The sequence below is a fragment of the Oreochromis aureus genome, linkage group 15, assembly GCF_013358895.1.
Source record: "Oreochromis aureus strain Israel breed Guangdong linkage group 15, ZZ_aureus, whole genome shotgun sequence".
Classification (NCBI taxonomy): Eukaryota; Metazoa; Chordata; class Actinopteri; order Cichliformes; family Cichlidae; genus Oreochromis; species Oreochromis aureus.
Genome location: NC_052956.1, coordinates 19,955,305 through 19,981,431, shown reverse-complemented (window position 1 = coordinate 19,981,431; position 26,127 = coordinate 19,955,305). Strand labels below are relative to the sequence as shown.

The following is a 26,127-nucleotide window of genomic DNA, read 5'->3' as shown; positions in this document are numbered from 1 at the left end:
TGGCAAGTCTACTGATACAGGCAGCTGTAACTGTCAGCTGTCTGTTAGGGCTCAATATGAGTACAGTGAATTTCTCTCTCATAGTGGGCCATTCTGAGGCAACTATGCAAGTAAGCATGTTTAATCTGTGCACAGCACAGGCACAGAGTCTGTGTAACCTTATTTGACAAGATCTCTGCATTTTCTGATATTTATGAATATTAAATATCTATTATGCTTGAGTACATTAACCAGCCAAAACCTATTAGGGCTTTTCAAAAGTTTCTCTAGACAGGAAAAACAGGAGACACAACACAGACTTTGTACCAGGGAGCCTGCAAGAGTTTAATATTTAATGCTAATCTAACCGAACAGGGAATTTGCTGTGTGTCATATCAGCTGACAATTTGAAAGATGTCAACTAAATCCAGAAGATCAGCATCAGAGAAAACTTCAAATATCTTGTTTTGTTAGACCATAACTCAAGCTCAAAATGTCTGAAAATATATCAATTTTACAAGTTATCAGCAAATACTTGTCATTCTATGTGATAATTTAAAGCAATATATAGGAGATTTTGAAATAATAGTTTTTTCAGACAATTTTGTAGGCTTGGCTAAAATATCTTAGTGTTGTAGCACAACATATAAAATCTAGTTAAAAGTTGTAAAATTTGTAATGCACCCTGAAGCTTTTCAAATCAAATCCAGGGTGTGTGTGTCTGATTTTAATTTGTTGGCACTTCAAACCCAACTATTATCATAAATTACTGTGCAGAAGCCTTACATTTTATTCCAGCTGGCATTTAAAAAAAAAAAAAAAAGTCTTGATGAAAGTTGCAGATATCCTGAAACTGGTGCAACTGATGCCACAAGTATCCAAATTAGCACATGACATCATCTGGCCTTCACCAAAAATACAGTCCAACGAAGAGACACCGCTTGTCTGAGCTTCGTTTCCCACATGTGCAGGATTAACGGCCGGAGGACACTCCACATATTTTCCTCTGCTTGTATAAAGTGGCTGGTACCGACAGTGTTATGTGGCAATCTCTGACTCTGTGCATCCGCAGCAGGCACTGCCTCCTTAGACAAACAACTGACCAGGAACAGAAGCCTCTCCCCGTCTACACACACATACAAACACGCTCTCACGCCACACATAAAAACATCTGGGAGAAAATACGTTCTTCTCCAAGAATCCACCCTAACCCTGAACTTCCAGGTACACACAAACACAATCTGGGCTTACGTCACCTGTGTGAGGCCAAGTCACACATTACCACTGTCCACTGTGTTTATATCTGTCAAAGCCATTCTTATGAAGCAGGGTGGACAGCTAACATCCACAAATATGACCGGGTGGAGCAGCGTGTAGGGAAGTCCCCAACATACTGAGGACACCCACACAGTAATATTGTATTTCTGTTTAAATTCTCCATGAGGTTCTTCCAGGAAGAAGGTGGGGCTGAACTAAAACAGGGCGAGGACAGGGTGCAGCTCCACTGGGGGGTCCAATAACAACCTGCAGATGAGAGGAGTGGACGTAGGACACTCACAGGGCCTCTGCAGCAAAGTCAGTATGTTAACTTAAAGCTACAGCACATACGGCAAATCACAATTAAAGCTATGCTGAACCTAGAGTCACTGTTTTTAGTGATTCAAAGGTAGCTGGATATACACATTTAAGAACAGCGACTAATGAAACAAGCGTTCTCCGGGATGCATTAATATGGTTTTACTTATTGCAGAAGCTACAGCAGTTTGTGTCTGCTTCTCATTGCCTCATATTTTTCTCTGTAGTTATAAAGAACAAATTAAAAAGTAAATAAATATGCTGAGTAAGATTGCAGGAAAATAAAACTGTTTAATACAGCTTTTTAAGTCTCAAGTGGTAAGAAAAGGGTGAGCAATCGTCTGTTATGCACCACAGTTACTACTATCGGGTAGGAGGTACCGGGAATAATCTTTGCAAACTTATTTCATGCCAAGAATGCTTTAATGCCTTCGAGTACAACTCTGTTGAACAAATCCAGACCATAGGAGGAGGTGTGTTGCTTGTATTTTGTGTTGCTTTGGTTTTTGGTGGTGATGTTACCACTTCGGAGCACTTTGTTAGTAATGCATGTAATTGTAGCTGCGGTGTCCTTTTGTTTTGGCTGTAGCAGAAGGGAGACTTTATCCTTTAACTAACTAGACGATATTAACTTATTCTCAACACATAACAGAGTGTTGAGCAGGTTATGTGCTCAGAGTTTCAGTTTAAAACTGACTGAGAGCAGCATGTTTTTCCCCTGACAGCACTCTCAAAAACTCTCTCCTGAAGGGATACACGCAAACTGTTGAGCCGTGCATTAGTAACAGTGCCAGAAGAAGCCCTGCTGTGAAGTTATAGCCACAATCATTTGGCACCTTGCATAAGTTCAATTGATGATGCAAGACATGCCAGGTAAGCTTTAATTCTAGTTCATAACCAGTAACATTATTCAAATCCTTTCACCAAAAACCCATGTGGATAGATGTTTTAGCTGCTCTCGTAGACCAGTGGTTTGCTTCAAACAGAAACAGAATTGAATTAAGAAGCTGAAAAGAAAGCTCTCTGCAGGGGATAAGGAGTTAGATCTTCAGCTACCCTCACTTTCTAGTGATAACACCTGCACCATCTAGGGTTGGTCTGAAGGGGTTGAAGTTTTAAGCTTGTATGTGCAGCTTTGATGTTAGAGATAAACAGCAGCACTGAGAGCAGAGTGTCCTAAAATATGCTAACATATTTTCTGCTAGCATTGTTTTCTTGCCTCATTTGCAAGATCTCTATCACCTGTTCTTCTTATAACATCTCTGACCAAAGTTGGATTGCTTTAAATCAGTCCAGTTCATGGACATCAAAGCCCGGGTTTATTTGACCACAAACAGATCATCAAGCACAAAGCTCAGGCTAACAAACAAAGTTGATAGCAATCATCATGATACTCATTTTGGGATGATGTCCTACAAAAACTGTGATTTTTTACACAAGTATTTTACAAATTATTCCTGTCATGTCTTCTTTAACCTCAGCAATTTGTAACTCAACTTCCTTAAAAATCATACCCTGCTAGTTAAGGTCAACGCGAGTTAAACATTAATGGACTTTTTTTTTTTTTTTATCTCGCTGCAGTGGACCCACGTAGTAAACACAACAGTGACACATTAACACCTTGTAAAATTGATACGGTGATGGTTGGCAAACAAAAATTAGATACAGATGCAGCAGTGTGTAAAATTAGCACTTACTCAGAGTCATGCTTCTGGACAGATGAGTGTAAAGGTAAGTACTCACTGCTTTAGTGTTTGTTTGGGGGTTTTTCCCCCCCAGCAGCTAAGGTAGTTTGGCTCTTTAACTTCAACTTTCAATTACAATTTTGCTTTCCGGCTAGTACAAAAGTAAGATAACTGAGACAAAACAGCTATTGTGGTACATTCATAGCCATCTAGAGCAGTGATGTCAAATTCATTATACATCCACCATACTTTGATCTTAAGTGAGTCAGACCAAAGGAACTGCCCTTTGTTTCAGCATAAAAAAAGTTTAACTACACATTTGTTTCCTGAGGTATTGTAATATAAGGAAAAAAGTGCTAGTTTCTATATTAGACAGTGAAAAAACAGGAACCTTTCTGTCATTTGTCATTGTTTATTTATTACTTAATTACCTCGGTGTAGTATGAATGACCATGAAGGACATCTTTATAGTAGGAAAGGTTGCAAAATGTAGGAAAGTTCAGTCCAGTCCAAAATTTATGTCCCTCTTCAAATTTCTTCAAAGCCATCCAGTGGGCCAGATTGGATTCTTTGCTAGGCCGAATTTGGCCACCTGACCTTATATGCTACTTGTATCAGTCACTACCCACAGGTCATGACCACAGATGAGGGTGAAAATGTAAAATCGACAACTCTTTTACTTTTTCTTATTTGCTCAGTACACTCAGGATTTAAGAAAAGAATTATGATGATGATGCTTGCCATAACTAAACGTCCATTCTTTTAAGTGGTCCGCTATACTCACTGGGTAACTGTCACCCATTAATTACAGCTGGATTATGAAAACCATGGCAACTGAAACTGATGAGAGTAATGAGACTGAACCAGAATGGTAAATCTGCAAGTCATTAAATGAGGTGACACTGTGCAGAGTAATGGAAAAACTGCAGAGTCTGACTTGATAATAAGACAGCTTTAACAGTGTATTTCTCCCCCTAATAAAACGTTGACGGAACACACCCCAGTCACTGACGCTCAGCTTCTTAAAGCTTCACAGAAAGAGTTCATGCAGACCAAAGTAAAACCATCATCACCAGCGATGTCCCGTCGAGCCACCAGCAGATCTGCTGTCGTGAGTTTGTTATATAGACACTTTTCACAGACCGGCAACGCCAAACCAGCAAACATTTCAACACAATGAGAAAAAGCATCAAATATTTTGTGGTTCCGCTTTTACGAGTTGTGGAATTTCACTTGTGTGCTCTTGTTTGTCACAGATGTGTGCATGTTTGTGTGTCCGTTTTAGTAATTAAGTTCAACTAATCCAAAAGAATCACACCCTAATGCAGCCATTATCCCACGCCTGTTTTGACCATCAGACCCATTAAGATGAGTGTTTTTAATCATGTTATTTTCCAGAAGGTCTTGTTTTTCCCATAAGAATTTTTTGTATTTTCTGTCACATATGTATATTTTGTGAATTTTTCTGGCTCAGATTGTGCTTTTTGGGGGACAACAACTCATATGATTTGACACAAATGTATTCATCTTATTTCGCCAAATCTGTTAAACAAAAATGCCATCTGTAAAAATGCCTTTGAGTAGATAGAAACCAAAAGTCTTACCTTAGGTTTTATTACAGGACTAATCATTTTCTTTTGACTTTGGCCAAGATCCACCTTACGGATGGGGCAGGAAAACCCCTGTGTTACCACAGTAAATTACATTTTATTTAAAGAACTACGAGCAGGTAAAGTGCACTTTAAAAGCTTTTTCCTTATTTTCTTTCATTGCTATAATGTTGGAATTGTGGGTGTTCATTTTAAACATGGCCAAAATTTCAAGGAGTCTTCATAACCACTAAACACTCTTTTCTGAAACTTGTATGAGAAAATGTAAACAGCAAAGTGTACTGCAGCTTCTTTCCAATATTTTTATGACTTACTGAAAGAACATAAATAAAATTATTGGGATTGCACTCCCTTTAAGTCTACTAAATCTTCTGTCTGTGTAGCAGTCTGTCCCTGGGTCTTGTGTTAAATTCTTCCACATGCTGTAAAGAAGTCAGACTGCTGATATTTTAGATTTCAGAAGCACAAAACTCCTGCTCTAATGTAGCAGTAAGGAAAAATGGGAAATGGCACAAGACTGATTAATTTCTGCTTTAAGTAAGCAGGTTTTATTTGCAGCGCTATAACTGCTACCATCTGACCACAAGTAAACTGCCAACACGTGGCAAACAATGGGTTTTACTCCTGATTACTCCCAGTGATTACACACACTGCTCCTCCTTGTTTTCCCTCCTTGTGGGCCACGAATTAGACATCGATCTGCTGCAAAGCACCATGGGAAGCTGGTCGCAAGCGGTTCTAAACAGTGAGTGACTGCATTGGTGATTGCTGTCTGATCCTGCGAGGTCAATGGGGAGTTGCCTCCTGTGCGACCCACATGGATGTGCACGAGGGGGTGACTGACAGGTGGGAGAGCATATCCGGAGGCTGGGGGAGGCAACACAAACCAATGGAGATCGGAGGAGAGAGGGAAGAAGAAAAACAGCATGGGAGGAGGTGAGCCAGGCCTCTGAGGGGATTAACATGGTCTGACAGGCTGACTGGGACAAACACACACACAGAGCTTTGAGGGCGGGCTGCTCTGCTGAGCACACACAATATACTGCTTGTTTTAGAACAAGAGGAAAGAGAGAAAAGATAGATAAGAAAGAGGCCAAATCACCGCGAAGGAATGTGAGAGAGCAAAGAGAGAGTGAGATTATGAACCACAGGTGTTTCCCAACAAATGTCCTGCTGCTGTCCTAATGCATATTCCATAACTCTTCCACAACTCTCCCCCTTTACTTGAAGAATGAGCTGTCTGGATTGTACTGCAGTTTTGCTGGAAACTACACATGAAATACACTCGCTTGCTATTAACAGGAATCTCTAACATTCCCCCACTTTTCCACTGAGAATCCATCAAGTTACCTGACCTTCTCTGTATGGAATTCTCCACTTGAAACTCCATTTGCATTCCAGGAATTCCATGACCACTAGGAGCCCTGAAACCCGTGGCATATCACCCAGTTGGACGCTCGTGCACAGAGAGAGAGAGAGAGACCATGCTGATGTGTTATTCTGGGGTGCTTAGGGAGCAGTTTAACATATTGATCAGATTCCGACGGCCCATTACAGAAAATTAACTGCCTCCAAAGTGGAGCTGGGGTTTCCACAAGACTGAGTTTAATCCAAGGCTTAAAGAACTTAAACTAACAATCAATTATTAACGTGTAAAGAGAAGACAGTGGGTCTGCAGAAGCATCTTTAAGATTCAAGTGATCAAGTGGGGTCCATAAATGTTCCCTGATATGAAGCTGTCACTTTACTTCTACAACTTTCATAGTTTTTACAGGAATAGGAGTTTGAAAAGTTGTGCTAGTTCATTAATGACCGTGTTAGTGTGTTTTTTTAACACTGTGGGCTTTGATTTCAGTGTAATTTTCCACTTCTTATCACTACAACACACTACACTACACTGCATTTCTTTTCCAGAACTATCGTAGCAAGATTTACTTCCACAGCAGACTTGACGCCGATTAGGATTTTTTTTTAAAAAAAGAAAAAAAAAACTCAAATTAATTAGATTTGAACATTTCAGAATATCTGCCATAGATAAACTAAAGACTATAGGTGTGATAAACCCAAATATAGCTTTTAACAAAAGAATTCCTGTATAATATAATTGTCATTTCAAGTAATTTTCAACCTAAAACTGCTTGGTTGCTTTAGGGTTAAAGTGTTTTCAGGAGCAACAGTAGATACATACATTTGTATCTACATTTTTTTCATTTCGCTGTCATACACATCTTACTTTTTTTTCTCTAAATACAAGTCTGTGTATAATACTGAGGCTTGATGGCACATGTTGAAAAATGAAAACTACCTGTAATTAGCCGTGCTTGTTTTTGTTAGGTACAGTTTACAGACGTGCTTTAAATGCATCACATGCAGGCATGCAGTTACTGTTCTAAAAGGACAGCTGAAAGATGTGCGTGATTGTTTCTGCTGGGAAAAAAAAAGTCCTTTCTCGGGTTTCAGACCATCAAAGTGATTAAATCTTGTAAAAGTTTCAACTTTTTGCCCAGCCCTCATTTCTTCATGCCTCTTCAAAATTCCATTTAAGGGGGCAGACTGTGGGCAGCACTTTAAAAAAATTCAAAAATAAAAACAGCTCATCCAAAAAACATGAGGCTGAAGTCATCTGTCACAGGAAACCAAAGGCAAAAAAACCCAAGTCTGTCTGTCCGTCTGTCTTTGAACCAGTTTGAATTTAGTGGTGGAATTGTGTTTAAAGTTAGAACTTTAAATCCAATTTTCCTTCTTTTTGTACCCTTTCAAATGCCTGTTTGAGGGTTATGACTTTGCTTTACTGTTAAAAGTTGTAGTCATGATCATTTCTGGTAAACAATCATTTATAAACTTGCCAAACATGCATTGAATAAACTTCAAACATCTTTTTATGGGAAACCCCATCTTTCCATGGGTGGAGATGGGCATGTTGTTGCGAGTTACACTTATACTAGCCACTGATGCCCTCTTGAATGGCAGCGTAAACCAAAAATAACGTGACAACTGTTGCCGTTTGCCACACGGCTTGTCATGCCTTTGGATTTATTTATTTTATTTTTTTTAATAACACGGCACACAAGAGTTGGTCGTTCTTTACCACCATTTAATGATAAATGTGCCTCTAGGAGCGCAGAGACTGTCAGATAACAGGGAAATGCTTCAACAGCTAGAAAAGAAGACTTTATGTAGCAAACTCCGAAATTACCTCTGTTCTCTTTATTTCCTGTTTTGACTTCTTGTCCTCCTGCAGCAGCACTGATAAGAAGTTGAGGGGGTTTTAAAGTTGTGACACCTATCGTTTAACACCAGTATAAATGGTTACAGGCCTGCACTAACGTCACTGTTCACACAAGCAATGACCAACAAAATAACCATAATCACAACTTTAGGTCAAGTGGGTGTTTCTGATAGTAAAGCCCATTTTGCTGTTGGTCCTTGCCAGCCCACAGCCTCCACTTTGGGGTTGTCTGTGGTGGCAGATGGGGATGAAGCGATAACCTTATAAACCTGAGTCCTTATGATCTACAAGGGAAAGGCAACAGCTGACCAGTTTGACCCAAGTCACTGACACCAAAGCCTCACCTGAAAACATTCAAACTTCAAACTCTTCTAAATCTCGTGAGTCATCTTTCATGGCTACCTAAACTTTAAACTTTATTAAAACACCTAGGAGAATCTGGACCATTCTTAAACCTCAGAGGCCCCTCATTCTGTTTGCCAATTGAAAAAGAAATGTCTAATGACATTAAGATGTAACAAGCAGGTATTCGCCTATTGACTTGTATGCTTTAGTAAAAATACCTTTAAAAAAAAAAAAAAAAAAAAAAAAAAAAAAAGGTGCTTTCATTAATTATTCAGCATTTCCCTGAGCTATGAACACATTTTGCCTGGTAACAGTGTATTAAGTAATATCCAATCCATTTAATTTATCAGCTATACATTCATACATTTCTCCCATGACCCCAATACGACCTTTAAACAATGTACAGGAGGCTAAAGTGGACTTCCTAACAAGCTGGGAATAAACAGTGGTGATGAATATCCTGGCTGCCCAGCATGACCCCCATTCTTCTATTTAATAGACAGCAGCCAATACACTGAGAGCAGATGCATTAATTAAAGATGATGTAGTGAGCCTTTGCAGCTGGGAGACAATAAGATGCTGAAATCCTGCAGAAATGCTGTTGTAATTATTTGGTGTTTTTTTTTTCCTTTTTCTTTTTTTCCCCATTGTAATTTCTGGAATTGCTAAGTTTATTATTATTTATTCAAAAACAATGTGCATTTTTGAGGTCCTGAATATGCTTGAATACCAGTTAACATCTAAGACATTTGGTACACATACATAACAGCCTCTGACGCATACTCTAAACCACAATAACACCACCATTTTGAATGTAAGAAGCAATTTGGATGCAATTTTTTGCCATTTCTAAGCATTAGAATTCAAAAAACATCCTCCTAAAGACTGAATCAAACCGTTTCAATGTTTGTCGTACATGGTCAGTTTTTATTCAAGGGAATGTCCAAAGCACTGTGAAATTTAAAGTTCGTGTAATTCACACATACATTGCCCAAACTGGCCCAGACTTGTCATGTTTGATAAGGATCCCACCATGAACTATGAATGCCATGGCGCCATCAAGGAGCAACAGGAAATCAGTATTTAGTAGAGCTGGGCGATAGAACGATAACGATATGTACTGCGAAATAACTTTTTCTCGATAGAAAAATTAAACTATTGCGATAGGCCTCGTCTCTCTTGTCCTCTTAAAAAAAAAAAAAAAAAAAAAGAACAGCCAATCCAAATTAAGTAGCGCAGAGCCAAACCAATCACAGCCACAGCGTCACGTCACATGACTTGTTACGTACAGCACAAGTGCCAAGGCGCACATGTGTATTTGTTTGGGAAGCAGCCAGCCGGGCTGCCCAGGTAATGGAGGAAATAAGTGTGCCGACTAGAGAAAAATCAACCGAGAGCGTGAGCGAAGGTTACCGAAGAAAAAACAGATGATGGTTCCAATGCCGGAGAGCTTGTCGAACGGAAGGGCCACAGAAGTTCCGTAGTGTGAAGGTATTTCGGCTATTTCAAGTCTGACAAAAAACAGAGTAGCGCACACTGTAAATTGTGCCGAAAGCAAGTCTGGAAATACAATAAAGCGGTGCATGCTCAATCTCTGACTGAAAGCGCTAATTCGTCATTCGGCTTTTGTCAGACTAAAGTAACTGTTAAAACTGTTTGAAAAGCTAAGCTATACAACAAGGAGAGATTGAGAATTTCCTTTTGGTTCTCAGTTTATTTGATATTGACAAAAGTTAGTCAATTTTGTCTGTTCTTCTGTAAAACAAACTAAGATTTATTTTTAGAATTAATATTTTGTTTCTAAGTGGAATTGACAATTTAGTGGTCTGTTTTGTTTGTTCTATTTTGAAACTTAAACGCTTTAGCGGCTGCCTTTTGTGTAGTTTGCAATATTTGCTTTTATTTATCTGAAACTGAAGTCTCATGTTCCTTAAGTACATCTACCCTGTTGAACTTATTATGGGAAATAAATATTTAAATCAAAACAAGCTGCTGATTATTTCACATTTTACTTGTGAGCAACGGCACATTTAAACCTTACAAATATAGTTATTTGGCTTATATCGTGATATATATCGTTATCGCCTGAAATGAAAAAAACATATCGTGATATGAAAAAATCTTATATCGCCCAGCTCTAGTATTTAGTGACACAGTTCATCTGATAAACCTAACATTTGCATTCTGAGTTCTACACATGACGCATGGCAACATGACACATGGACACAGGAATTTGGTTTGTCCAACATCCACCTGCCTGCAGGAAACGCCTCAACCCGTACAAATTTGTGAGGGCCCAACTATTGTTTTAATTCATAATTGTGATTCACTGGCTTTCTGAATAAGTGACACACAACTGGAGTATAATTGTGAGTTCACACTCAGTAGGGAAAAAAACAAAACAAAAAACAACTGTGACATCCAAATAAAGAAAGAACAGCATCACTCTGTTGCATCCTGTCAGACTGGAAGAATAAAGCGCACCACAGCATTTCTCCAGACTGAGTGAAGGTGACAACGTTACTTACTCAGGTTTAAACCGCACAAGCATCCAGCCTGAGAGTTACTGAGGATGTGCATTCAGTATATAAGGAAGAAAAGGCTGGTTGGTGTAAACGAGCTGCAACAAGGTTACTCATCCAGTCATGTCTATCTGTGTATTTATGTCTGGGTCATAACTCTGCGGGGCAGGCTTTAAGGCCTATGGTCACGATCTTTTGCCCCACTTTGTAATGAACCTGTGCTGAGGTGCGATTACTCTCAGGCAGACCCACCTATAGTCTGACCATGAAATGTGACATACTACACATTTACAGCTTCATCTGGTCAGCCAGATAAAAACAAGCTCAGCAGACATTTACAGCAACACAGACAACACAGCTGTAGAGCTAGAATCATCTCAGGCCTGCTAAGAAGGTGCAGGTGGCTGTAGTTGCAGCTGATGGGGAAAAGGGTCAAAGGTTATAGAAGGTCCTTGACTTCCTTTTTTAAAGTGGGGTTTAACACATTTTGCCTATAAAAATGCAAACAATTATTAAAATGTGGACCAATTGCAGTTACATGCATATTCATGCCAGAAGAAACTTTGGTAGTGTTATGACCAATATGTTTGCAAGTTGACAGATTTAAAAATATCCAGGACAGTAGAGTGTGTTAATTACTGAATGCAAACGCAACTTAATGATGAGTTTAGAATATCTATATTTAGTGAGGTGGCTGTTAAAAAAATCCAGCTTTGGGGTGGCCAATAATGACTGATTTTTTTCTTTTTTGTTAGCTGGACGCATTTCTAAAGCTTAAGGAAGACGTCAGATTGGATTGTTTCTTTAGTACTTTTAAATTATGTAATTACATTTTGGAGTCTTGTAAGTCTATGTGGGCTGGGCTCATTTTTTTATGGATGAAACCAAATTTAAATCAATCAGCGAGCAGGCCTTTTACAAAAGTTTGCAGTGTTTCATTTTTCTGTCAGGAGTAAACAGAATGCGCTTTATAACTATACATTTATATTTCAATGTCTTTGATTAGGAAAAGAAAATACAAACCATACAGTCAAACCACTACTTGCCACTCTTCCACTCTTATCAAAAGTTAAATATTTGGTCCAGGGATATAAACATGTAACAGAGCAATAAATCATTCCAGCTACATCGTCTTGCACTGCAGCTGAGAGTCCTTGTTCAGCTCTGCAGCTTCAGTGAGCATGGTGTAGCGGCACGTGAACCAGTTCAGAATGACCCTACAGCTCACAGATGACCTCCAAAGCAAAGGAAGAACTACCGTGACCAGCTGCAGTCCGAGAATGTGGAATGTGAGTACATCTGACTGCAGGATGAGATGTTCTGGAGAAGCAGGAGCTGAATGGTTTTGAGGACCACCACAAAAGCAACATGGCCAACAAGCTTGTAGGAAAAACACAAGACAGGAAGCACCAGGGCTAGCAGATTAGCAGTGACTGATCTTTCAAATTAAGAGCAAAGGGATTGTCCACAAATGAATAATTTATTCATTTATTTCTTTTTTAAAAGCTAAAAAAAGGAAACACTGGAGCCTGTCGAAAACCGTGTGTGTGTGTGTGTGTGTGTGTGTGTGGCCTCCTTTTTTTTTCTTTTCTTTTTTTTAGCTGCTGTAGTGTGCAGCTCATCACAGCTACAGCGTTGCCATGGGGACGCAGCCAGCTAATGTCTGCATGACGTGAGGGGTGAGACAGAAAGAGAAAAAAGGGAGGGCACGGGCAATGAACACAGAGGAACAATGCAAACAGAGATAAATGCACGCCGTGGTCAGCGCCTCTGCATGAGTGACCTCATGCTGCTGTCATTGTGGCTGAGGCCAGCATGTCTGTTACACACAAGTGTTTCTACTATCTCCAGCTGCCACTTTAGCAGGTACACACACGGTCAGCACTGACCTTTAGTCAAAGTCAGACACCAGTCAGCTAAACTCTTAAGTCTTTTCTGTCTTTATAAGCCGTAGCATTTTAATTTCCCAGGATACCCTATGCCATCTCACAGAAGATCAAAATACTTATTCCAGCAAATTTATTTAAAAAAATAAAACAAAAAATTTCCATTATCATAAACAAAGGGCTAGATCTCAAAGTCCAAAGGCATTTAATTATCTAACGCCATGAGGAACTTATCAATGCAACAGTAACGTGTTGGTGGTGTACACATTGTACATACAAAAGCACTGTATGTACAATGTGTACACCAGCTTTTATCATGGCTGTGCTAGGAAGGACCTAGCATGGAAAAGAAGCAGCCATGCGTCCTTGCCTGTCAATCAAGGTTATTAAATCCACATTGCCTACAGGTCTCTCAGATCTGCAGGCACCTTTAGTAATGTGCTACTACAATTTCAATTAGAGCTAAGACAGTTAGGGTTAGAGTTAGTATATCATATATCTGCAAAGATTTTCATAACTATTTAAGCCACTTTTAGGGCAAAAGTGAAAAATTATTTCATAGTTCCAGGTTATTGACCTTGTTTTGTTTGGGGGTTTTTTAACATGTAATTTTTTATCATTTATGTGCATACTTCATTGTTTCTTCAAGCCTCTTCATGCACTCAGCTTTTCACAGTGCACAGCCTTTTCTTGATGACTATGTTATCTTAAATTTAAAAACAAAAAAGGAAGAGATAGTCGCTGTTACATAACACAAGAAAGGGGCATTGTTTATTTACAAGGCTCAGCTGCAAAAACCACCTGGTTACCTCCGCACTTTGCTTAAATTTAAATACTGTATTTACAATGTCAGGTCACGGGACTTTCTAGGATTAGCTAGAGGTAATCTTATTCTCAATAAAAACTAAGTATAAATGTTTTGCCACCTACAAACATATGAAGCAACAGTTTCTTGCTTCATTAGAAAATTCTATTTTCTGATATACTGTAAATTATCTATACTCTACTTGCCTTTTTTTTTTATCTGAATAGCTTGAACTTCAAGAAACTGCAATTCAGTTTCAATCCAATTCAGTTTAATTTTAATCACATAGGAGTCGCCACAAGGAGCTGTGTCTGCCTAATGATGAAAACATCTGTTAAATCTGACAACTGTAAAAGATTTCCTATGCAATACAGATATATATATATATATATAGATATATACAGAGGTATTCATGCTCTTGCACTCAGGAGCAATGTTGCAAATCACTGGGCTGATCCATTTTCTATCAAAATGTGATTGTCCCGTCAATGTGATGGATTATTTCAATTTGTCAGATTTGCCGTACGGAATCAAACATAGCTTTCTGGAATTCTTTTCATATAGACACAGAGAACGTCAATATGTTTCCTTAAAAAAAAGTAAACACTTAAATAGAAAAAAAATCTGTAATAGGGCAAGTGACAGCCAGCGTCTGCATACATATGTCAGGTCTGAAAGTATAGAAATTATTTAAAAGCACTAAAAGCACTAAACTGATGAGTTTAACAGCCAGCAACTTCAATAAACCACAACGACAACAAAATATCACCAATAATATAGAATAGCTAACCACACTGAAATCTTTCTTCACAACTAAATTGGCACCACTGGTGGAAATGACTCCTCTAGAGGATTGAGAATCTGGGAATAGTTAGGAAAAAAATAAAAGAAACCTGACCGTTCTGAAAACAAATCATTCCACCTCATAGGCCAGGAAACACACTATCTCCACAAAACACTCACTTCCTTTCTGCCGAGTTTCCTGCTTCCCATCCACCAGCAGGGAAAAGCTGGGAGGGAGGGAGTGGCCGCTGATGTCACAGCGAGTCTGCCATGCAGCATATCCCGTGTCACAGGAAACAAGGTGGCTACAAGTGCGACTTCCTGCTAGTAAATACCTTCCACCTCAAATTATGATGATGAGTACAGGGAGGAAAATAATGCTTAAGGTGATCAGAAAAGTCATTTGGTGTGAACAGTAACCATTGATTTTGGAGTTCAGCATATGACAGGAGAAAAAAGGAGCTGCAGGAGCACACAGGAAGTCTCTTGTGCTGTATAGAGGCTTCAGATAAGTACTTTTATTTGTATATTTTCTCCAGAAAAATGTTGTGACAAAGTAAGCGTTTTCACCTCGCTAGGCCATGTGTATTAATATGCTGTGACAGACCATCATCCCATTCAGCTGTGCATTACATAACTGAGATACAGTAATGATTAAAACCCATTTATATTCATGCCAATTTCCAATTTACCCTGCTGTGGTGCTCAAACTGACACCCTTTCTCTCTAATTTTCCTTAAATTCAGCCTTAGTAGTCACTTCACCAGTCCACCAGGCCTATGCACCAGGTATTTTTATTCATTTTCTATTTCTTTAGACAAAAGCTACAACCACTAAGTTCGGGAATTTATATTATAAGCCTGGTGTTCTCTAATGACACACAGGTCCCTGGGTCAGACATCATCCTGGCTCAAAAAGCTAAAAACAGGACAATCAAGTCAATGCAGTTCTGTGTTGTTCTGTGTTTACTTTGCCATGCAACGGCAGCAGCTAACACATTTACATCACGCAGCTTTCACAAAGACAAACTGGGAACACTTTGGGATTCAAGAGATTCATTTCAGCAGTTAGTAAACCGAAAACAAACAAAAACCAAAGAAGCACATATCTGACAAGCAGAAGCTCCTATAGTGCATGTGAGCTGCGCAAGGTAAAGAAAAGTGTCGTACTGTATTAACTATGCTCTCTTCTGTGAGGACACAGTGCCTGTGGGTTAAATTAAATGCTTAAACTGAAAGTAAAAGTATGCATTGTGATGTAACATTTGCTTTAATTTCATCTCTGCCTCAACTTTAGAAGCCCTAAAGTCTATTTAAGGCATTTATCCAATCATTGAGATCTAATAATAAATTTGTCTTTTAAGCTGCTATACTATGGGAAAAAACAACTGTACAACTTTGACTCTAATACTTAACAACTTTCTGAGGCTTTTAGGGTCACTGTTCAGCATAATTGATGTTTGGGGCAGAACATCTTGTTCCACGCAGGATCAGTGGAGAACTGAGTGGACAAAAAAATGCTGCCGTTCCCATTTTTAAACCATAAGCTTCTCTTGAGTTGCACAGGGGAAGGAAAAAAAAAAAAAAGGTCTTGGGTCAGCATTCAGGGCAAGAGGAGGAACTGTAAAACCTTATCACCATCCCACAGATAAAAAGGTACTGTTTAATGTAGCCAACTCTGCCTTGCATAAATAAGAGTTTCCTGATAATCTGATTTACATGATTGAGGAAAATCACACTTATACAGGAAGCAGGAGGAAATGTCAACATAATAAAGATCACTCCTGTCTGAATGATGGCAATGTTACATGTAATTACAGGCTTAAAGAGTACTACCTGCTAATTACTGCACTGTCACTACCCTCATGATACCCACTGCCGGAGAGTGCATTTGTAAAGGCGATATGCATCATCTACTCTCTATTATTTATCCTACATGGTCTGCTTGTCCTGTAAAATGTTTGTCAGTCTGCTTTTATTTATGGCATGTAGCAGAATTTTTACATTCATATAAAGGGGGGTGAAACTGGATCCAAATTGATCAACAACCTGCATTCAGTTTCTAGCACATCATGTTGGACAGGGTCTGACATAACCGGTGGCCTGATGTCAGTAAAACAGTAGTGGCAGCTGGCCAGTAAGGGCCATTCACAGTTATGAGTTCACCTCAGGCAAACCTTGCTAAATTAATATTTTTTTGCTGTCTGCTGCCCATTTGTTTCATGCACATCACACTTGCTGTACCGTCTTTGTTTTCACTCCAGAAGTCATATTCAGGACAATCTTGTCAGCAGCTTTTTTCCCTGATGAGCAGCATTTCCAAGCACAAGAAGCTGCAGAGTTGTCAACATCCAAACTATTAGAGGAGTCTTCCTGATGCTGCATACTCAAAAAAAAAGGCACTTCTTTTCAAAGATGACAGATACCATAATTTTTAGCTTGCATGTAGCAAGTCATTGAATGCCACCTTTCTGAATAGACACCATTTGATCTGACTGAAGAAATTACAGTAGACAGTAACAAATTGAAGGAAATAAGTGAAGCCTTGACCTCCCCAAGTCTGTAATGCTCTGGGGGGCATTACAGACTTAATATAATTGTTATATAAATATAACAATAATCACTACTCATCCTCTGTTTGTGTCACTGTCCACAACCAAGTGTAAACCTCACTTAATCCTATGGTCTGCATGCTCACTAGATCACGACTACACATGGAGTATCCTGTTTTGGATCTGCTTGTTGCCACATAGGGAAGATGTTTATCCTACGATAAAACATTTCTATCTCATCAATAAAAAGATGTGAATCACGTGTTATGGTTGGCTGGCTTTGTCCCATTTAAATTGATCCACTCCATCAAGCTGACTGATTGATCTGGCATTGAGATGTGAAACAGCAGTTCCTCGATTAAAACTTACATCGGTTCACTGAGCACGGTGTGAGGACTAACGATTAGCCAACCAGCACCGTGGCGTGGGATTTAATGTGGTGTCAATCTGTGGATTCCTTTTTTTTTTTTTTTTTTTTTTTTTTTTTTTTTTTAAATGGTCAGTGCTTGCTAATTTACTGAACAACAAATATCAACTAAACGTAAGTAAAACTGTACAAATTTGTAACATTCTTTGGTTCTTTAAGAGCCTTTTCAACTTCTTTTTACTTTCTTAAGATGGTATTTTATATGCATGCAAAAAAAACAAACAAAAAAAACAAAAACAAAAACAGACAACGGGAACAGCAGGGTAATATGATACTTAAACAGTCACTTTTGTCATCAGATAAAATAAATTTAAAAAAAAAATACTGAGGCTTAGACCCTTAGGCTACAACTATACAACTGAAATCGAAGAAAATACTCTTAAAGCTCTGGCAAAACCAGTTTGTTTCCATGGATATTAGACACAGATTAATATGTAGGGCTCCAGGAATTTGTTAGAGGAAATGAAATGCCGTCCCTCACGGAAAAGGCTACATTCATCTTTTATACTGTTTTTGTGCCCAAGTGATGGAAATGTCATCACCAGGCTGTTAGCACGAGACTCTGTGCGGACTTCAAGCAGACCTTGACTGGACTTTAAAGAAATATAACAAGAATCACTACTCATCATGTTTCTGTCACTGTCCACAACCAAGTGTAAACCTTACTTAATCTTATGGTCTGCATGGTCACTAGATCACAACTACATATGGAGTATCCTCAGCCACATATTTGCTTTGAGCTGTACTACAGCAGCTAAAATTATTTGATAAATATGATATGCTCTAACTATGATATGAGACATGGGAACACCAATGTTTATTCTCCACTTTACATCCATAATCTACATTCAGGAGTATTAAATAAGACAAAATAGAAAACACAGGTAGAAGATGAGACTGGTATCAAAACAATGGTTGAAAGGAGACCTTCCATTTGCTATAACTTTCCTTGTCCACCCAGATTTATATTACCCTTCACAATCTATCAAAAAAAATGGACTTTTTGAAGTTCTCTCATTGAATTATCAGAAAAGGAAAAAAACATCAAGGGTACCAATGTTTATTTTTATTTTCTCCATTAAATTCTTTACGTTGGTGCAGGTTTCAGTTTTTAAACTAGGTGAAGTGTGCTTTTTCAACCCACAAAAGTTCATGCACTTATGAAGAATCATAAAAATAAGGCAAATTAAAAAGTACCAAATTCTGGCCCATGTCTATGTACTTGAGAGCCTGTTACTTGGACAATTTTAGAGTATGAAGGTAAAATTATCAATGGCTTCATTAAATATTGCACAAAAACAATAAGCTGATTCTGAGATGGGAACTTTTGATAGGTTTGGGTGCTTTTCTATGGAATAACTCTAGTGCAGAGTTTCAGAGAATCATGAAAGCTAAACACTTTAGGAAGACTCATGTGCCACACATCCACATCCACATAATTTAAAATGCACATGTCCCACCAAAACCTAGAAGGATTAGAAGTCACCAAACCTCCACCAACCTGCAACACCCTTCTTATTATATGCTTATGTTCACGTATGTAATGGCCGTGTGAGTAAACCATCCCACCATCTTTTTTTTCTTTTTTTTAAATCAAACAAACGGTTGGTGTGCCTGCATCTCAACACTACATAACTATTGTGCCACAACATCCAAGCCCAGTGTTTATTCAGTCTGCAGAAATAGGTCCCTACATCTCTTCCCACTGCGAGTCCCCCACATGACACGGGTACCTGTTATGTTATAATGAGTCTCACCATAAGTCCCGCAGGAGGACCTATTCATTTTGGGTTTGAAAGATTAAAAAGTTTGAGAACCTTTGCTCCAGACTAATCAGCCATCCGTGCCTAATCTAATCACACGAATGATCTCACTGCTCTCAGTGGCAGCTTGCTCTGAAATTTAACTTTTGTAATAATTACCAGATATTCCGTTTTTCTACTGGGGGGGGGGGCTTTATTTAAGGATAACAGTGTCAAGTTTTATCTATAGCATAGCTCATTTCATGCACAGCTTCACTCTGGAGTGGTCTAGCCAATTTGAAGGACACTTGTGCAGCTTGGGCGCTCCACCAGCTGACATATGGGTGGGGTGTGGCGTGGTGAAGGAAGGCCATGCATCTCCTTACACTGAGTTATGCTCTGCTGGACTACACTGTGACGCTTGTGAGCTGAAACCCCAGTATAGTGAGAGAATTACAGTCTGGGAAACTTCTGGACATGCAGAGTTAATCATTCCTCACACAGACGAGAGGCTGTGTATTTGTCTGCGCGTGTGTGCTGTGTAGTATGCAACACTGGCCAACGGCTGGCCAGCTTCAATCCTGGTAATCGGCTCAAGAAGAGGAGAGGGGACCCTGTGGCCCCCCTACACCCTTATCCAAGAAAGAGGTGGGGGGTGGGCAGCCCGCCTAAAAACACAGCAGCTGACACAATCACAGTCAGATTTAAATTAAAACTACTTAACCACAAGATGCACCAGTCACGGGCAGGGCTGGATGCAGAGACATGTACTGGGGGGGGCCCAGGGTGGCACCAGGCATCCCTCTACCAATGCTATTTTGCTAGAGCACTATTAGGCCACCTAGTAGTATATAAGTAATGAAAATCATCTCCAGTAGCAGCATTAAAAGTGATATGCACACACTCATTAATCAACAATTATGATCCAATAATGTGTTTATGACTGAAAGTTCTTTCACATTAGGCAGCTGTAGTAGAACTATTTGTATATTTTGATGGTAAATATGCAAGAAAATGGCCTAGATTAGATTTGGGCAAAATATGAGGGCCAGAATTTTAGTCCAGCCCTCCAATCCTAAAAAAATAAAAATAAAAAAATAAAAAATCAGAAATAGTATTAAGCTAAGTGCGCCAAGTGTGGAGTCTGTAATGCATTTTACCTCTATTCTAACACAGTGCATTTCATATTTCATCAGGTCCAGTCACTCAAACCTACCTTGAGTGCCAGCACCTGCAGAATGAAATTCATACTAAATTAGAACTATTTTATTTGTTTTATCTTCTCATCCAGTGTATTTAATGTTAACGTCTTGGTTTGGTCTCAGTGGTGCAGACAGAAAATGCAGGAATCTTGTTTAACTGCACATTTGTCTGGGCTTTAGCCAGTGCAGATGTTATGTTATGTTGTTAGCTTCTAGGCTAAACAGTATCACCAGTTTTCTTGGTGGCGTTGAATTGGCAATGTTAGTTCAACTCTTGTAAAGTCTGGTAACACAGACTTAACAAGCCATAACTATATACAGACTGACTGTGGTTGCCCACATACACAGTCACTTCCCAATCCCCAACCACTTTTCTATACTATTTATTTCTGATCAATCATGCTGACTTCCTGTGAGCCACCACATTTCAAAAATCCTGGAAACGCCCCTGGTTTGCTGGACACTGAACTTAGTAAGGACTAGAGACATCGCCAAGCCCTTGCTACTGTTCGGCAAGGAGGCGTTTCTTATCCCGTCATGTCATTAGTAAACAGCCACAACCCGAGTCCAGACGGGCGGTTTAATTACAGCACTGCACCTCCGCCGTGTTGTAGGGTCAAATTATTGCTGGTCAAACAAGCAGCTCATACCAAGCTAGCTCGTGTGTGAGGACAATGCAGGACGACATGACATGGTCAGTGTGTTGCACAGACAGATCGACAGACATACAGAAGGGGGGCTGTCCTGTGGGTGGTGGGCTAGCAGCATCTGAGTGCCCAGCTAAGCATCCACACCCTGCTTGTAGCTAATACTTTAAGCTTTTATCTATATGCCTAACGTATCAAACAACCTGACCGTGTTACTGGGTTTGTCAGCCATTGCAGGCAGTGCTGCGAGTGCGCTGCGTGCACTGTACACGCCGGCTATATTACAACTTTGCCCCCCTCATTTAAAAAGCGCTCATATGTAATGCATAAATCACCAATAACGGGGGTTATTTATTCTGTTTAATAGTAGCACAGCTTATGTTTGCTCTACAGGTAAAGTGCTTGCTAACTAACTAGCTAGCTAGCCCAGTTAACGTGCTGTTCGCAAGATAACACGCCAAATCCCATTCAGAAATCTGGAAATTACATCTTTACCTACTTATCGCACGCATCCACAGAAGCAAGAATAAACCTCAAGGTAGATAATATTCTACTCACATTCGCGCCAAATTCGGCATATTTATCGCACACATAATGTTAAGAGCTTCTGTGATTTGTCAACTTTAAAAATTATTCCTGCTACTTCCCAAATACACAGCTGTGGGCGGTAATAGCTACGCAAGTGTGAACAGTTTCTTTTAAAAGAAAGCGAGAGAAGCAGATTTACCTACACACGATGCTCAACCACGGACTATTAAATAGTTTGCCTGGGTCGCCGTGAGGGCTCAAAGATTTAATTAAATTTATAGGCACCATCTTGAACAATGTGTTTACCCTACGATCTGGCAAATCCTGACAATTTTCAATGGAGTTTGGCATTCATTCTCTCGCAGCACGTACGGGGACTTGCCACCGAGTAAACCAAGAAAACCACGCTGCCCAATACTGCTTGGCTTTCAACATTTTCAACCCAAGGGTCAGCCGGGGGTAGGTTTACAGGGCCCCCCTCCCCCAGGAGAGGGCCCGCGTGTCCGCGGCCTCTCCTGCCACTCCTGGCTGAGCTCCTACCTCTGTGGGCCGGCTGATCTCGAACAGGTCGAGCCGGTTGGCGTTCCAGTGGTTGATGATGTCGGCCAGTTTCCTCCTCTCCTCCTCCCTGCTCCCCGACATGGTGGACAGCCTTTCCGTAGGTCCGCACTGTTGAATAAAACTTCCCGTAACGTTAGTCCACAGGAGAAGAAAAAGCCGCCTCACAAACCAAAGGTTCAGGTCTGCTGTTTTATCGCCAGGACTTCGTGCGTCTCTCCGCTCACCGACCGACCTGCTGTCTGATCTGCTCCTGCTTCGCGTTCCCGGTGAGCTTCTGCGCGCCCCCGGTCTATGTGTATATGTGTGTTTGCGTTCGTGAACGCGCCAACTATTAACTGTTTCAGAACCGACACAAGTGATCGATGACGCTGCTTTTCTCAAATGTGTAGTCTCAAAAGAAATAGTCCGCTTATGGTGGTCAGCAGGATTAACTCATTATGTTTTCATTAAGACCCCAACACACACACACACACACACACACGCCCTTAAACCCCCTGAGCGATTTATTGACACTGTAAATATACAATATCTACAAATCAGACAGTGAAATCTCACTACTTATCTTGTTGTTTGTTTGCACTTTGAAAAAAGTAAACAAACACTTGTGTAGAAGAGGAATAAAACTAAAAGAGATTTGAATACAGTAGAAAAATTAGAATTAATCTTTTTTAATAATTGTAATAATCTAATACATTACATAATACATTAAACATAATACATTACAAGAAGCACACAGAATTTTATTTATTTATTTCAGGAGGCAGAGCTTGCTCATCTCGAGGTCACCTCCTGTCCAAATGAAAAAACAGAAAATTGCTGTGTGAATATTAAAATTGCTCGGTTAAAGTACAAACCAGTCCATTTAGCATTTGGTTGTAATTTTTAGTTACTTCTTGAAAGCACTGTGAAAGTGCACCAGAATTTTTCTTTATTAATAAAAGAATTGAAAATATTTTCTAATTATTAACTATTAATATTTTAAATTATTACCTTACCATCCAAAAGGTCGCTGCTAATCTAATTAGCTTTACATCTAGCCTTGAATATAAAATTTTCACGTAATTTGCATGCTCAATTGGAAGCCAAAGAGTAAAGTGCATGCAAGAAACTTGATTTTAGAGGTATCATCTTCTTAGCATGTTACCCACCAGTGACTTGGTTTATGTTAAGAGGTTAAAATTCCAGTTTTACACACACAATCAGAGAAAGCATCTTATCTATGTATGCGATGGATGAGCCATTGTGTGCAGTTCTACCTTTGTGATAACCTGTTTCACTGCAGTAGCTTTTTCCTTCCTGTGGACCCACTCTTCATAATCACACTCATTTCCTGTGTGTGTGTGTTTCTCTTCTGTTTGCTGGGGGTAACGATGTGGCACTGCGCTCCATCTATGTAAACACCATCTCTTTATTAACACATGGCTGTGAGTGACTCTGAAAGGTCAGCAGATACATGTGAAATGTAATGATCTCATCTATAAAAATAGCTGAGATACAGCAGGGCGGTTAGTCATGTGGGCCGCCCACCTCTTCTTCCAGACAGGGTGCAGAACAGTAGCCCGGGCTTCTTATAAACACATTAGTCACTGTGCCAGAATTTCTGGGTGTTACTGTATAATGGATGAGTGAAGCGTTGAGATCATATGTAAGTAAGGATTTTATCAGAACAGCTGATCTAACTTTAGCTACATGAGAGATTGCATAAAAATGTAAACATCAACAAATAAACTAAATACTTAATACTACACTTTTACATTATAGTTCATATAAAAGTAATCAAATTAAACAATAGAACATTAAAATGACTATTTTCCAACCCAGTTTTTTGGCCTGACTGTTTACAAAAAGCCACACTTACTTTAGACTTCTTCCTATATTCCTATACTGTAGTCTGAAAATCAGTCTGATCAAGGTCTGATGTTATGTGATGAACCCTTGCATCTGTTCATTGCCATCCATTTCATTTTGTACTGATCCAGCCAACTCTTCCAAGTTTGTGTGTTTTTTTCCTTTTCAGCGTCCTTACACCTACCATGAAACTGTGTTTATTTACTAAAAGAGAAATAATTTCCCTTTAACTAAAACTGATTCTGAAGTACGATTTCAGTAACTCATCTACATAAAGTATTTTGTAGCAGGTATAGGAGCCGTGGCAGTTGTTTGGCTTGAAATGACAACTGTAATCTCCATATTTAGACTTTTTTCTCGAAATAGTATTTCAACTTTATTCTTGAAATTCTGTTTGTGACAGGTAGCCAAAGGTTGGCTTGAAGAGAGAGGAGGCAAAACAGCTTGTTTTGAACTGTGCCCAGTATAAAATAAATACGGATTATTTTGAGGTGTAACTCATGGAAAGCTACTCCAAGAGCAATAGGTAGGCATCTTAAGTACACCTCTCTAATACGCATATGCTAAAGTGGGTGTGTATGCAGGTATTTGACTTGCTATTGAGCCCTTTTTCTTCTTCTTAATGTGATGTGACAAGATGTGAATTCTTTGGGAACTCATTTGACATCAGCAGCAGAAGTGAGAAACCACAACAGGAAACCAACTTTACCAGATAGCCTTGCTACTTCCTGTATCTGTGATGTTATCACAGCGTCAGTCACCACACACACACACACACACACACACACACACACACACACACACACACACACACACACACACAAGGTAACAGACAGAAGTCGCACTGATTTAAAAAAGCTGACCTACATGGCTTCTGCTGCTTCCAGTTCACGTGTTACCATAATTTCGTTGTAAACGCACAATGACAATAAAGGGCTATTCTATTCTATTCTATTCTATTCTATTCTATTCTATTCTATTCTATTCTATTCACAGGTCTACACCAGTAACTGGAAGAGTCAGTTCTTCTAATAAACAGCAAATGAGATCATTTGTTTTGTCCCGGCTCTGCTTTGCATTTCTCACACTCGCAGACGAGAATCACACGATGCAGGTTCACTGCCCTCGCTCACCTCTAATTCTTATCAATTATTTTGTCTCCTGCTGTGACAACCCTCTGTTATCTGTTATTTATTTGAATCAAGTATAATAACCTAATGCTTATCTTACTTACAGAAACATTTAAATGCAGATTATCTCTCAGTTCAAGAAAAGTTAACATAACAAAGACTTAAGACAAAACAGAGCTAACAAAGCGAGCAAACATTTGAGAGAGGATGCCTCGAGGAACAGCTCAGCACACACAAATGATGTACAATACATAACAAGGAAGTCTACATGAAAGAAAGCAACAAGGAAGCTCCCAAACAGGAAGCAGCGAGGTGAGCCAGGGCGGTTTGTTTGATTGGAAATTTGCAGAACGAAAAACTGTTTATTCCAAAGAACTTAACAACATGTTGACATGTCTTTATGCTGCAGTTGCAGTCCAGCTGTATGCTTGTCTACTTATGTGGCCCACACTGACATATCTCAACAGCTACTGAATTAATTGCGATAAAATTTTCTGCAAGCATTCGTTGTCCTAAGAGGTTGCAGTCCCTACTCGACCAGGAAGTTCAAAGTAGGACCTTCTTGTTGTGACAGGAAAATACTAATCGCTGCACCATATTTCAAAAATGGTTGCAGTGCCACTTTAGCTCACCTAGTTGAATAGGTGACTGTGTGTCACCTGTGTTCAGTTCTGACCCAGGACCCTTCGCTGTGTGTCTTTCCTGTCTGAAAAATATTTACTATCATATCAAATAAAGGCAAAAATGCTCAGAAAAGTATGTTAAAGAATTCAAAATGGTTAGCGTTTTTAGCATTAACATCAGGCACTGTACAGCCTTAGACATCTGTTGGTATGGCTGCAAGAATTTCATGAGGACATAGACAGTATATAAAAGATTAACTTGACACTTTCTAATAGTTAGCATGAGTTTTTAAAATATTATAATATATTATGATATATAATGCAGCATCATGCTATTAGGAATAATCTCGATGATGAAGGGTATGGTTTAGGGTGCGTCTGCTTTGTGAGTGACCACTCCTCGTTTGTGGTGTTTGATTTAAAAAGAAACAAGAGGGCAATGGTTAAAT

At 39.4% G+C, this 26,127-nt stretch overlaps 1 protein-coding gene across 14 annotated transcripts in view; it reads right to left on the bottom strand.

Annotated features, from left to right (window-relative positions):
* Positions 1-22,356, bottom strand: part of afdna (afadin, adherens junction formation factor a) — a 116,780-nt gene extending 94,424 nt beyond the window's left edge. For 13 of the 14 annotated variants that reach the window (XM_039598977.1, XM_039598978.1, XM_039598982.1 and 10 more), the window contains exon 1: positions 22,057-22,355. In XM_039598977.1, the coding sequence (XP_039454911.1) occupies positions 22,057-22,158 (102 nt within the window). In that variant the 5' untranslated portion in view covers positions 22,159-22,355. Of the gene's footprint in view, positions 1-22,056 lie in introns of all 14 variants that reach the window. The other variant, XM_039598981.1, reaches the window with a different exon arrangement.
* Positions 22,357-26,127: the final 3,771 nt, after the last annotated feature.